General features: G+C 37.4%; 1 protein-coding gene across 4 annotated transcripts in view; it reads right to left on the reverse strand.

The window, feature by feature from the left end:
* Positions 1-15614, reverse strand: part of LOC126253084 (uncharacterized) — a 238955-nt gene that overhangs the window by 119812 nt on the left and 103529 nt on the right. For all 4 annotated transcript variants that reach the window (XM_049954185.1, XM_049954184.1, XM_049954183.1 and 1 more), the window contains exon 4: positions 5801-5875. In XM_049954185.1, coding sequence (XP_049810142.1) covers positions 5801-5875 — 75 coding nt within the window. The remainder of the gene's footprint in view (positions 1-5800; positions 5876-15614) is intronic.

Consider the following 15614-nt stretch of genomic DNA (forward strand, 5'->3'; position numbering starts at 1 on the left):
GTAAGTTGTCTAGGGTAATCTATCTGTTAAGGCAACTAATGGATTTTGTATCTAAAAATTATTTTAGAATATCTTATCTCTCATTCTTCCAAAGCATAACAACCTATGGTATAATTTTATGAGGAAACTCCAGTTGTGTGCGTGACATCCTTCTACTGGAGAAGAAAGCTATTAGGATAATTACAGGCTCATCATATAAGGCACACTGTAAACCTTTGATTTCTGAGCAAAACATTATGACAGTAATATATATGTGGAGAAAATATATATTGCTTCAACAGAAGAACAAACAGATGTATTTATACTCCATTCCACAGACACTCAAAATCACTGAACAGTTGTGAACAAATGGGGCACAAATTATTAAATAAACTTCCACTAGCTATGCAAGATTTACCAGAGCAACCATTCAAACAAGCACTGTACGACTGGTTAGTTGCCCACCCATTCTACGACAAAGGATTTCATCAATTGTAATATTATACTGTAATAACAAACTGATAACTCTTTTGCAACAGGAATTATATAGTAATATAAGTATGACTTTGTAGGATTTTTTCAGTTGTTATATTACACTGTAATAACAAGCCTATTGTTCTATTGCAACATGAATTATATTGTATTATATGTACAACTTTGTCTATTCTCTTAATGGCCCAATGACAATAAAATTATTCTATTCTATTCCATTCTAGGTTGTGAGTGATCTTGCATTGCTGCACTACAGTGTGTTGGGATTTTAGCTGTTTACTAGGTCCTCCCTGTTGCTGCTGGGTCCAAACCTGTCTGGCCAGAATCTCAACTGTGGAGCTATTCAAAAACGTTTGACGAGCTGGAGGAAATGGTAGTAGTGCACTCTAGTGTCATCTTGGGCAAGTATGGTGTCTGCAGGGTGGGTCTGCATCAGGACAACTGTTCTTGGTGACTCCGTTGTTGTCTGTACTGTCAGCCATTTTCAGCACCATGTTTATTGGCTGATCTTCAAGCAGCCCAAGTGCTACTTGCCTTGGTGGTGGTAGCTGCTGTTGCCAAATATGTAACAACAAATCAAAATTGTAATTATGTCTACTGAACTTTGTAGGTGCTACAAAAATTCATACAGGGTTTTATCACTTCGTTTTTCTTGATAAAGCATTTGTCTGAGCCACTGGTGTGTCTATTTGATACAGCAAGGAATTAATTTTTTTAATGGAAGATACCAATACTATGAAAAGGAAAGTTGCTACTCACCATATAGCAGAGATACCCAGTCGCAAAAAAGACTGTCGCAAAATAGCTTTTGGACAGCCTGCAGTCTCTGGCAACTGAAGCCTAAGTAGCAACTTTCCTTTTCATAATATTGTTACATTTCATCCTGAATTTTCCATTGGTTAAAGGAAGATAAGCTTTATGCCTTCTGGTCTAAATTGCTCATCAATACTGTAAATTGTTTATGATCAGCAGTAACTTGTTTGTGCATAAAAATATTTTCTATGACTGTGAACCAAATTTATGCTTGGTTGGGAATGAATGATGAGATCTGTAACTGAAAATACAGTGTGGAAGAGCTGCTTGAGCCAACCGACAGCAGTTCATTGCTCCTGAGTGCAGTACAATTTGGGGGAATCATTGTAACAGTCAATGTTTTCAAATCTGACTTAAAATCACCTCCCAGTGTAGCAAAAAGATCAAATACAGACTAGTATGTAGTCAGCATTGTTGTTGGTGTTCATTAAGTGACTCAGAATTTTACACTGTTTTAGCATTCAATTCTTTGCACTTAATTGTTTTCACTTCTTATGCCACAGGAAAAGGGCTACAAAACTTGGATTGCATAGCAAATTTTCGGAATTACACTAATTATGGTGTCCAACTTATTGTGAATGTTTTCCATTGTTGTTATGCCATATTTAACTGTCTGCAAAATAAATTTTCCACCCTTATACTTGTTTCTTCATTGTTGAGGTCATGACTACTTCCACACTACATACAATAATATACACAGCATTAAATGGTACAGAATTAATTCTTATTTTTAGCTACACAAAACAAAAGTTTGTAAATTACATATGATACCTTGGCACCAAAAGTAACTTCAGAAATAAAGTTTGTACCAAAACGTAACAATACCAAAGAAGGAAAGTTGCTACTCACCATATAGCAGAGATGCTGAGTCGCGATAGGCACAACAAAAAGATTCACACAATTATAGCTTTTGGCCATTAAGGCCTTTGTCAGCAGTAGAAAATACACGCGCAACTTGCAGTCTCAGAGAATTGATCAAAACGTGCTCACACGCACATGTGCACACACTCTGGAAGAAGCGAAACAGCTCTGCAATAGAGGGTAGTTTGCTTATCTTCAGTTTTGTAGTTGGGTTTTGGTTGGTTGGTTGGTTGGTTAAAGGGGCCAAACTACCAAGTCACAAGTCACTTTGTCCTCGAACAGACTGTAGATAAGAGATAGCCACCTGTGTAAAAAGATGTATTTAGGTCTCTCAGGAAATACATTCAGTGTCAATAACTGACTGTGAAGATAGATTTAGGATAACCTTATAAAGTCAACATAAGTTGCTAACACATTGCTGGAACACCACCACAGACAGCAGATTGCTACTTCCTAGTGTCTTGTAGAATTCTATACCCTCAGCGACCATATTTATGAAATTAATGTCTGCTGGCACTGCAAGCAGTGTCAGCACAAATAATATAATTTATCTGTTTTTGGTGTTTATTACTGTTTTCGGACTCTTATCTTATGCCACTATGTAGAAGAAATCATTGCTTTCCATGACCTCTGCTACAGTGTCTAGGGACAGTTCGGTTGGCAAGCTATCAACATGTTACATGTTACATGTTACATAAAGCATAGTGCATTTTCAATCTGCAACTTTGTCCTTTGGATGATATTACTCTAAAATGTCCAGAGAATGTACTGGAAACCACAGAGGTAGAAGGGATACTGCTTCAGTGAGACTGTGTGTTCCTGAAAATTAGACCGAGGTGGACGCTCGGGTGAGATATACCAAACACCACCTTACAATCAGGAGTTCATTTATTTACCTCTTCACACAAGTAAGGCTTACAGAGAACTGAATAGCAGAACTACACAAAGATAATGTTTTGCTCAGTTAAAAGATGATGCACAGATCGATACTGGTGTTGATCTCATCGGCGCCACAAGACTTTTGAAAGATGCATTAAGATGCAAATTTTTTCAGTTGATTCAGCGAGGGGTAATGCGTAAGTCACACCTGTGAGTGAACGGCCCTTACCCAACCAAGTAGTTTTCCAAATTCTATATTAAAATTTTCCACAGGTCACTCAATCATACTGTTTGAAGAGTAATTATTTTCACGTTAGTGTGGGGAGCATTCTCAAAAGTGTGTGTCATTTTATCCTTAATTGTAAAATTATAGTTATAGTTTGAACTATTACCTCCAGCCCATAATATCATTACATGATCTGTAAGATCCTTTCACAAAAAGCCAAAATCACAAATGACATTACTGTTAGACTAAATTTATCAGAATTACAGTGCATCATAGATCTTTTCCTTTGTTTGGAAGCACTGACTGTAATCCAGTTTCCTGGTGTATCTACATAATTAATACTGCAGACGCTACCTAATTCATCTTGAGATACTGCCTGATCAGGTCAAATTGTTAAGATCAAGTGCTCTTCTTTCAGTATTCTGCAACAGTAGTGATAATCAATTTCCTGGAGTGACCAGCATCATTCAACATCCTGCTTGAAAATAAAACTGACTTTTCTCCCTCCTTCTGCCATCCTGACAATTCTGCAGCAATTTGTGGACGTCTAGTACAACAGTCAAGCTGTTTGGTTAATAAAAAACTTCATTCAAGGAAATATAGCATCTAAGGCGTATGTAAATCAATTTCTTTGATAAAATAGTTTAAAATAATGTAGGTTTCAAGAAATACATCCTATCTGCAGATGACACAGACATTATAATCAGGCATAAAAATCTAGAAGAAGCTGCTTAAGGAGCTGGAAGAAGTTCTCATTCAAGTAGGTAAATATTTCAGCGAAAACAAACTTACAAACTTATACAACATGAGAAAAAACCTGAGTTAAAGCAAATATTATATGTAATTTCTAGAAACTATTTAACAAACCTTCAGCAAGCAGCAAATATTAAAATTTTGGGTCTCCATCTGGATGACTAATTGACCAACAGAACATGTAATAAGAGTAACACACAGATTAAATTCAGTTTGCTACATGTTACGGAAATTAGTCTAAGCTGTTAATGCTAACATTCTCAAACTGTTTCACTAAGCATACTTCCTCTATGAGAAATAGAACAAGCTGAGTAAGCTGTAGGTCAAAACTTGAACTAATAGACATTTTAACTGTAATAAATATCTCCATATAAAATTATAATATACTTGGAAAACTGTTAGGTAACAGAATGAAGAAGCGTGTAAGTATGAAACACTGAAGTGATGGAAACTAATCACTATCACACCAAAAAATCCACTATGAGAGAAGTTTAGCATACTTGGGATGTGCCTACACAGCTGTGTGTCAAGTATTACCCAGACAGGAAACAGTCATGTTTTTAAATGCAATCTAATATTTGAAGAAAATCAATTTTATTCCTTAAATGAATAATTAGATCACTGTAAGAGATGAGCCAAATGTTTGGTACTTGAGAAAATGAAGAAATTAAGATTTAAGTGAAATACAAATCTTATAAACAGTACTGGCAAATGTGTGTAACGAAAATAACCATAATTCATAGGAAGTGTACAGTGGAAGTCACATTATATTATTCCATATTTTATTGTGCAAATACACAAACTGGTTTATAAAAATATATATGCACACCTGTATGTAACTGTGCATCACTTCTTGTTAGTATTACACCTAATGTTTACTACTGAAATAAATAAATGCTATGCATGTTACTGCAGTTTCAGCTGTGACCTACTGACATAGTTAAAAAACCGTGTTATTACTATGGATCAGTTTAGTAATCTGCCATTGCGTTTCATGTTGGTTAAATAATTGGAGGGAGAAGAGGAACTAAAATCTGATTAAATTCAGTAGGTGGAAGGTGAAGCAGAAATCTCACGTGAATGCACACAGGAATGTTGATACAGTGCAATCTCCTGTCCCTTGCAAACCCCCCTCCACCTCACCCACCCTCCTCCTACCAACCTTCTCTGACAAAACCTGTGACTGAGCAGTACATAACAGAATTTTAAGTATCAAGCTTCTCAGGCAACAGGTGGATGCTACTCCAAACACAAATGTGACAACAAGCTGTTCATATAAACCGTTACATAAATCATCATGTACAGGAGTTAATGAGTAAATAAAATTTTAAAATATCTCAGGCTGAAAACTTTGTTGGGTTAGTTATTGCAGTAAGGTTTTATTGCTCTGTTGGATCATATGAAAAAAAAGAAAAGGAAAAAAAAACCACAACAGTACCTAATCAAGAATCGATGCCACTTTGTCACTGAATGATCGAGCATTCCTTGAGTTATGTCACTTTAATACTTAATATGAAAGCTAAATTTTGTAAGACTTTAAACATTTCAAGAACTCTGATGTTTAGTTTGGTGATCTGTCATAGATTTATTTTATTTTAGCAGATTTAGAACTGATTAATCTCCTAATCCTCTGACAGATAATTGAAACATTAATGTTTGTCAATCATTTAATTAAAAATCATTGTGCACATTGCTCCAGTTAACAGATTGTGAAAGAAATATTTGTATTTTAAATGTAGGCAAAACGGCAGCAACAGTACTATATTATCTGACATGACAATTTTGGTTTCTACTTACTCTTTTGCTCCTGAAGGATTGGGTCCATAAGATGATGGGTCATCTACTGTCCAGTGGAGGGAACACGGTATGACACTGGTTCAACAACATCAGCAGAATTAATTTATAACAGTTGTAGAGGTGTGGCACAATGTTTAGTGGTATCATAAAACTAACTGCTCATTCTCAAACAGTCTAAACTCAGGTAGGATATCAACAATGTAGGAAAAGACCGATTACTACTTATGATAAGGCCCAACTAAAAGACACTTACATAAAGCTTCTACACACACACACACACACACACACACACACACACACACACACAATGTACACCATGTACACATGACTGCCAACTCCAGCATCTCAGGCTGGAGATGCTAGAGGATCATGTGTACATGAGGTGTGCTTGCTTGTGCTTATGAATGGTGTGTGTCTCTCTTTTACTAATGAAGGCTGTGGCTGAAAGCTTTATTTAAGTGTCTTAATTGTGCCGGTCTGCATCTCAACATGATTTCTTGACAATAAGAGCTCAATCTTTCTTTTCCTACATTGTTAACTGTTCATTCTGTTTATTCTCTGCCTCATTAGCTTTGAATTACTTTTAAAATATTTGAAACTATACTATTGTCATCATTGTCATCATTCTTCTTGGATAGGAAACTGCTGCTCCAGGACAAGTCAAGGATCTAACACTTCAATAGGGTATAGCAACATGTACATCTTTCTTCAATACATACAATATTGGTACAATGCTCTAACTGGTGCTGAGTGTAAATTGTGGTTGTGTTAACTATCGGAATAAACTCAACATAAACGTTAAAAAGTGCTTAACATGTAAAAAATTTGATGTATATTGTGATGATATGTGTATCGCGTGTTTTGTTATTAAAAAAGTTTCGGAAGGAAGACATGGGGTTGCCCAAAATTGCGAAACGGAAATCGCACATGGAGCTAGTACCTCGTCTGATGAATCGCGAGAGCAAATACAAAGACTTTGCTACTGCAAATCGCTCACCGTGAAGAGCATAACGTGCATAAACTACGAAAACTATGGTGTTGCAGAAGGTGTAATGAATATGGCCTAGACAAAGCACTACAGAAGAGCAACTGCAAAGTCGAAATTATCACTATGCTGTTAAAAGAGGTACACGCCCTGAAATGCAAATATACCAATAACAATCAATGTGAGTATAAAACAAACAGTGATCTTGTAATTGATAATGATATTAGAACCAGTGGTAACAAATATGATACCAACTGTAAAAAATTCAGGAAAATCACTGAAATGTGTGTAAAATGTGAAACAAAATTCCACTTTCAATGTGCAAAGGTGGACAGCTCATTGAAAGGAAATGAGAAGTTTACAAAAATGTGGAAGTGTAATACATGTAGGCCTACCGATATATTAAGCAGGGCCGCAAATATCCCGCTAACAAACTAACAAACAGATTAGAAGTGCTCGATATAGACAGTAATGATGATACTCTTGAAGCTCATGCAGAACATTCTCAATCATCGAATGCTGCATTAACTCTTCCTGGAAGCGCTACCGCTTCTGAACTTCAACAAGGAGATCTTCAAGTTCCGTGTGATGCTGCTGTTCCTCTCCCGAAAACCATCTATCAACATAAATCGCATTATGGTATTCCGAGGAAGCTTGTGATTTTTGCCGATAGTCACGGTCAAGAGATTGCTTCTCATATAAATGAAACTGCTGAAACTGTGAAGGCAACAGGATTTGTCAAACCTGGAGCATCTCTCTCTGAAATATGTACATATATACATTCAGAAGAAATTAGTAAGTTGTCATCCAAGGATTTCATTGTACTACTCGGCAGCTCTAATGACATGTACCGCAATGAAACATCAGTAGCCTGCCAATAACTAAAGAAGTGCTTGTGTTATCTAGGACACACAAATGTAATACATGTAAACATTCCACAGAGGTACGACTTACATCAGTTGTCTTGTGTGAACAGAGAGATCAAACTTGCAAATGAACAGCTCTCAAACGTATGTAAACAGCTTAAAAATGTAAATGTTCTAGATGTAAGTGGTGTTGGTCGAAGATTCCATACCTCACATGGGCTTCATTTGAACAGTCTTGGGAAAAGGTTCCTAGCACAAAAACTAATTGAAATAAGCACAGGCAACAGTTTTACTACACATTCAACAGTAATGACAAAATTTGTTTCATCGCCAACCACAGAAAAGAAAAATAGTGATTTTTTTCCACAGCAACACATTCCAGTAATAGTCAACACTCAAATAAGATCTTTTTTAGGCTAAAGAACAGAAGAGAGCACAGTGTAAATGTTGTACCTTTTGATAATTTAACTTGTGTGAAAACTAACATTAAGGAACCAGTTAAAAATACAACTGATAAGCTATATTGTTTCAAAATATTTCATCAGAATAAAAGAAGTCTTTTGAATAAAAAAGAAGAGCTGATGCTTTCACTGCAAGAAACAGCTGACACAGACGGAATTATTCCTGATGTGCTCTGCCTAACTGAACATCACTTGGAAGCCACAGAAATTAATCAGCTACATTTAAATAGTTATAAAATTGACTCTTCCTACTGTCGGAACAATTTAAGACAAGGTGGGGTGGCAATTTACACACACAATACTATTAGGTCACAAGTTATAGATGTATCTAAATATTGTATTGAACAGCACTTTGAATGTTGTGCAGTCAAATTAGAGCTTGAAACACAGTTCCTGGTCATAGTAACAGTTTACAGGTCACCTATGGGAGACATTCAAAAATTTCTCTCTCAGCTAGAAACAGTTCTTACTAAACTTTATAGAAACAATAGTAATGTTGTCGTATGTGGTGACTAACATAAACTTACTCACAAAAAATAACAACCAGAAACTATTAGAATCACTACTGTTAACCTTCAATCTGCTCCCCATGATCTCATTCCCAACAAGAGTATATGGGCACAGCAAGACCCTGATTGATAATCTGTTCCTAGACCCCACAAATTACAATGAAGTGATGACACAGGCAGTAACAAATGGTCTGTCTGATCACGACGGTCAAATGACAACCCTAAAATTTGCCAGCAGGAAAACAACACATGGCCATTGTAACCAAGGTAAACATGTTAGATCAATAAATGCTGAATCTACGTGCTTGTTCAGAAATAGTTTATGTCATGAACAATGGGAAGATGTATACCAGGATGACACAGTGAATGAGAAGTTCAACCCATTCCTGAACTTATTCCTTAAACATTTTGAAGCTTCTTTCCCCCAAAGACAGATTAAAATCAAACCAACATGTAGTAAAAGGAAAGAGTGGCTAACTACAGGCATAAAAATATCATGTAACAAAAAGAGAGATCTGTATGTACAACAGAGGACTAGTACAGACCCAGCAGTAAAGTTACATTACAAGAAATACTGTAAAATTCTAACAAGTGTAATCAAGAAGGCCAAACAGTTGCACTATGCACAAAAAATTAGCAATTCAAACAATAAAATAAAAACAAAATGGCACATCATAAAAAGTGAGACAAATAGGAACATAAAATCTGACAATAATAAACACAAAGCTGCAGCCTCAGATTTCAACAATTTTTTTCTCTCTGTAGCTGAAAAAACAGTGAACCATAATAAACAGGCTCCCACAGAAGCTATTGAAGTACTTAACCACATGCAAATAACATCTAAAGTAGCACTTCATTTCAGAAGTACAACCCCTAAAGAAATTGGGGGGGGGGGGGGGGGGGGGAAACCATAAAATTACTCAAACACTCGATTCCTCTGGATATGATAGCATATCAAGTAGGATTCTAAAATCATGTGCAGACTTAACCAGTTATTATTGTGCTATTTGTGTAACCAATCTATGGAAACTGGTGTGTTCCCAGATAGATTAAAACATGCAGTAGTGATGCCAATCAACAAAAGTGGAGCAAGGGATGAAATATCCAACTATCGGCCCATCTCCCTGCTGCCAGTATTCTCAAAGGTATGTGAGAGAATAGTGTATGACAGGATTTATAGTCACACTACACAAAATGGCTTACTGGCTCCTACACAGTTCGGCTTTCATAAGGGCTCCTCCACAGACAGAGCTATATTTAACCTAACACATGAAATTTTAGGTGAACTAAATTACAAAAGGTATCCAGTGGGGATATTTTGTGACCTTGCCAAGGCATTTGATTGTGTAGATCACAACATACTCTTAAAAAAGATTCCACATTACGGCATTAAAGACAAATCTTTGACTTGGTTAGAATCATACTTACAGAACAGGAAGCAAAGGGTTGTCTTAAGTGGGACAGGAACAGCATTAACATCAGACGAGGGAAATATAAAGTATGGAGTCCCACAGGGCTCAATTCTTGGGCCATTAATTTTCCTGATCTACATTAATGATCTACCAATCACAATTAACAACAGAGCAAAAATAGTAATGTTTGCCGACGATACAAGTATCCTCGTGAAAGGACCCAACTCAACAATGCAGGATACAGCCATGACAGTCTCTACTCAAGTACACAAATGGTTCATTGCGAATAGCCTAACCTTAAATATTTCAAAAACCAATACGATACAGTTTCTGACAAAAAATAAAAAAATTAAAGCTCCTGAAATACATGTTAACAATCACAAAATTAATGAAACCACACATACAAAATTCCTAGGTATCCAGATAGACAGTCACCTAAGATGGAAAGAACAAATTGATCAGCTGGTCAAGAAACGTAGCTCATCATGCTTTGCACTAAGAGCTCTCCATCAGTTAGTAGACAGAGAAATAATGTTGTTGTCATACTTTGCATATTTCCATTCTGTTCTCTCCTATGGCACAATCTTCTGGGGAAATGCTGCAGGTGTTGAAAAAGTCTTCAGAATACAAAAATGAGCAGTGAGGCTAATATGTGGGGTCCCTAATGGGACATTTTGCAGAGGTCTTTTCAAATCTCTCAGGATACTTACCATCACAGGTCAGTATATATACTCACTGATGTTATTTGTAACCAACAACAGGGAACTGTTTCAGAAAAACTGTGACATCCACAACCATGACACAAGACAGGTGAAAAATTTTCATCAAGGCTCTGCATCTCTCACTAAAGTACATAGGGGAGTTACTGAGTCAGGTAAAAAGGTCTTCAATAAGCTCCCCATCAATATAAAAAAGGAAATAAATAATGTACAGGTTTTCAAAAGGAACCTAAAATTATTTCTCATCGAACAAACTTTCTATAAAATGAATGAATACTTAGAGTTATGATGTACAAGAGTGGGGGAAACTGCCTAAGAAAAAGCACTCCCTTAAAGATAAAGTGTGATGCTGTTACTTGTAGTTTAACTGAAACTGTGGTGATAAAATGTAAATTTATCTGTTTCATTATGAGAAAATGTGAACTCCTATGTATCCCACTCTCTTGAGCATTCACTTAAACCTCTTCTTAAGGAATGCAGTTAAAACTTGTATTCATTCAAACCATGACCATGAAGAAAATTTACTTCCTTATATATGTCAGTAGTATAAAAATATGCACTGTCACTTATTCTACTATTTTAAACAATCGCTTAAACTGTTTTTGGCGTAATGCAGGCTTTAATACTGCATGCAAGTAATTATTCTTGTAAAATAAACCAATGTCTGTGCAATGTGATATATAAATGTTAATGTACTACTGTAATTGCATCAACTGACTTGTCCTATATTACTTGTACACTGGCTGTATAATATGTTATCAACAGGACCAAATAAATAAAAACTGAAACAAAAATGATTACTTTTTGGAAATTCTAGAAATTTAATCCAAATAGCATGTGATTGTTCAAAACTGGACAAAACCAGTTTGCATCCAAATGGTTTTGTACTGATACTCCATAACGTTTATATACTACTCATATATACTACTCTCAATCAGTTTGAGGATTTTGAACTCACATCACAGTGTTACAATACACACACATGTATATATACACTCACACACACACATTTTTACACAGATATACATGTAAACACACAAAAACAGAAGCAAATTTATTTTACAAAAGGAGACAGACTGTTCCAGCAACACGTAGCATGGTATCACAACTGCAGCGTGCAGAATGACCATGGTGGAGTGAGTGAATGAATTTATTGTTTCTACTTCAATCAACAGAGATATGTGGCTGAAGCAGGAGTGTCATCAAAACTTAGGGTCACATTAAACAAGCCTTTAGAGCCAGCTGATGTATCTTGTTTAGGGGCAATGTGAGGGAACAATATTTGCAACCTGTTAGTTTTTCTCAGTGTAATTTGCTTGGACACACTGCACCATATGCGAAGTAAGAGGCAGTAATGTGTTTTACTTGTCATCAGTACAGTCAAATGGCTAGGAAATGCACAGAATCATGATGGCTCATGGTAAAGCATAGAGTTTAAATTGTTGTACTATAATTGTGAGTGTGTGAGCTATTGGGACTGTGCTGAACTTATTTGTGTACTGATGCTAGTGGCTCCACAATGACAGAATCTGGGACAAAGTGTTTTGTTCAACAGGAAGCAATGCAGTATTTACTTGCTGAGATGCCACAGTTAAGAGCAGATAAGATGAAGCCACTGGTCAACTTATGGTTAAAAATGGGAATTTACTATTGGTTGGTTGGTTGGTTGGGAGTGAAAGGGACTAAGCTGCAAGGTCATCAGTCCCTTCATCTATTAAGTGGAAAGCCAAGTTTGGGAATTGGTCAGCAAAGGAAGGAAATGAAAGGCAAATCCTGGAATGCCTAAGTGTAATGAACACAATTAAAACAAAGAAAAAACAGAGATAAAAAGCCCAAAAGAAAGATCAGTCAAGACAAGTCATTAAAAGATCAGTCAAGACAAGTCATTCAAACCAATCATCTGCTAGCACCTGAGGTAGTGCATCAGGAAGATTAAGATGCCACCCCAAAGCAGCTAAATTAGGGCAATTTATGAGTAAGTGGGCCCTATCAGGAGGGCTGCACACCAGCATTGAGGTGTCGCATGTTGGAGAATGTGGCCATTGGTCAGCCAAATGTGGTCAATGCAGAGACAACAGAGATGGTGGATTCCCTGCGAGACACATACAGAAAAGACTACCTCAGGGTTGTTGTACCCTTAATTGTCTTCAGTTTGTTTGTGGAGATCAGAGCAGACAATTCCGAGTTCCAGACATCCAACAATCAATGGTGTATAAATGACCAAAGATCCAGTTCTGGGACTCCAATTTCCAGAATTAGCATCCTGGTGGCCAGCTTGGCCAACCCGTCAGTTCATTCCTTCCCCACATCCCAACATGACCAAGGATCCAAACAAAAATGACAGGCCATAGCTTGATGGAGGTCAGAGACATGATGTTGGATAGCTGTAACCAGGGGGTCAGGAGAGTAGCAATGTTCTATAGCCTGAAGAGAGTCACTATGGATTAGGATACTCTTGCCAGTGCATGAACTAACATGCTAAGGGCTAGTTTAGTGTCCATCAGTTCAGCAGTGAAGACACTACAACCATTTGTCAGAGAGTGGAATTCACACATCATGCATGTGTGTAAGCAAAACCTGTTTGTCTGTCAACTGTTGGGCCCTTCAGTGAATACCACTCCAAACCTGGATACATCTCAAGGACAGCTAAGAACAGGTGGTGAAAAATCATGAGCTCAAAGGAAGCTGAGACAAATCTGAGGTCTGTGTACAAGCTGTGGAGCAGATGAGATGTCTCTGTGACCAGCGGTGACAGTGGAAGAAGATACAATTACAAACAGAGGCACTGGATGCAAATAGCAATTGTAAACCCAGTTCTGGGTTGCTGTTGTGGGAGGAGGTAGTGCATCAGGAAGATTAAGATGCCACCCCAAAGCAGCTAAATTAGGGCAATTTATGAGTAAGTGGGCCCTATCAGGAGGGCTGCACACCAGCATTGAGGTGTCGCATGTTGGAGAATGTGGCCATTGGTCAGCCAAATGTGGTCAATGCAGAGACAAGGGAAAAGAACATGGCGGTTGGGATGTTCAGGGAAGCTACAAGTGTGTGTAACATAATTCAGCAGCCGCTGTTGGTGGCTGCCTGAAAGGTAATGGAGGGTCTCCAACCTTGACTAGTAGGCTGCTCACAGGGCTAGTATGGAAGGCTCCTGTCACAAGTCAGACCACACAATGATGAATAGGGTGCAGTATTCACAACGCAGAGGGTGAGGCTGAACCATACGCAAGAGTGTAATGAACAAGACGGGACAGAATCAGGGCTCTGTAGAGACACAAAAAGGTAGAGTGATGTGCACCCTAGTTAGTATTACTAAGTCACTGAAGTATGTTGAGATGTCGCCAGCACTTTTGCTTAAGTTGGTGAAGATGGGGAAGTCACATCAGCTGGGAATCCAAGACAGTCCCAAAAAGTAGAGCATCTCAACTACAAGATGTAACTGATCATTGAGGGAAGGCTCTGGGTGTGGGTGGGCAGTATGATGGCATCAGAAGAGCATGACATGAGTCTTGGCAGCTGAAAACTGAAAGTCATGGGTGAGAGCCCATGACTGTGCCTTTTGAACGGCACCCTGTAGGCAACTCTCGGTAACACCCATACTGGAGGACCAATAATGAAAGTAAAAATCATTGGCATATAAGAAGGACGATACCAAAGACTCCATAACTGCCATTAGACCATTGATGGCCACCAAAAAGTATAGAGCCCTGTAGGATCCCATTCTCTTTTATATGGGGAGGGGGTGGTGTTATTGACTGAAGCACCCACTTGAACCCAGACCACACAGTGTGACAGGAAGTTCTTTACAAAAAATGGTAGTGCACTCAAAGAGACATTTTTCATGTAATGGATGTGGTGATAGCAGGTAGTAGTACTAGTAGTAGTAGTACTAGTAGTAGTAGTAGTAGTAGTAGTAGTAGTAGAAGCAGCAGCTTTATTCATCCATAGATCTCTTTTTACAGGGCTACAGGACATGTCAAAGTATTTACAAGCTTAGACCAATTTAAAATAACCTAATTCATATTCACATATATTTACAGACTTCTAGTTAGAGACAATAATTAGATTTACTCCTGGTATACAATACTTATTAAATAATGTAATGCCATACTGTTCACTCGTATCTCACTATCAGTCACTGCACACACTATACACACATTGATTGTTTCATAACACCACACACACACACACACACACACAGGCCATTTTCTGTACCGAAACTTCCCATTTACTATCCTGAAAAAATGAGTCAGCATCCCTCCATAATGAGTGAGATGTGTTGTGCTCAGAAAGAGGAAGAGGTGTTAGTATTGTGCTATGCATAGCTTGGGGGTAAGTATTTCTAGAAAGGAAAAAAGAAGGAAAAAACAAAGTGAAGGTGTTATGTGGAATGTTGGATGTTGGATGTTTTATAATCATCATCATCATCATTTATTTATTTGTATAACATTTTTTTACCAAACCCCCTACTCTGCTTTATCTAAGTAATCTTTCAATGTATAAAATGTATTGCATAACAGGTAACTTTTTAGCTGCCTTTCCTTGGTAGAAAGTGCTGTTTTGAGTTTTATGTAAGTTGAGTCTAGCTCTTGTTACATGGTCATGGACAGAGCTGTTTGTGCAGTAATTACCAATGTTACTTTTATGTGTGCAACTGACTGGTTAATGTATTCACATGGAGCAGTTAAAACCCCCATTGTTTTGAACAGATCTGTACAATGAGCTCAACTAGTATTTTTGGTTATTATTCTTATGGCTCTTTGCTGGAGTTTGAAAATTGTGTTCATATTTTGTGCGTTTGTTCCTCAAAAAAAAGAGTGCCATAGCTAAGAATTGAGTGTACATATGAATAATATGTAACTAAA

This window comes from Schistocerca nitens, chromosome 4, assembly GCF_023898315.1.
Source record: "Schistocerca nitens isolate TAMUIC-IGC-003100 chromosome 4, iqSchNite1.1, whole genome shotgun sequence".
In the NCBI taxonomy this organism is placed as follows: Eukaryota; Metazoa; Arthropoda; class Insecta; order Orthoptera; family Acrididae; genus Schistocerca; species Schistocerca nitens.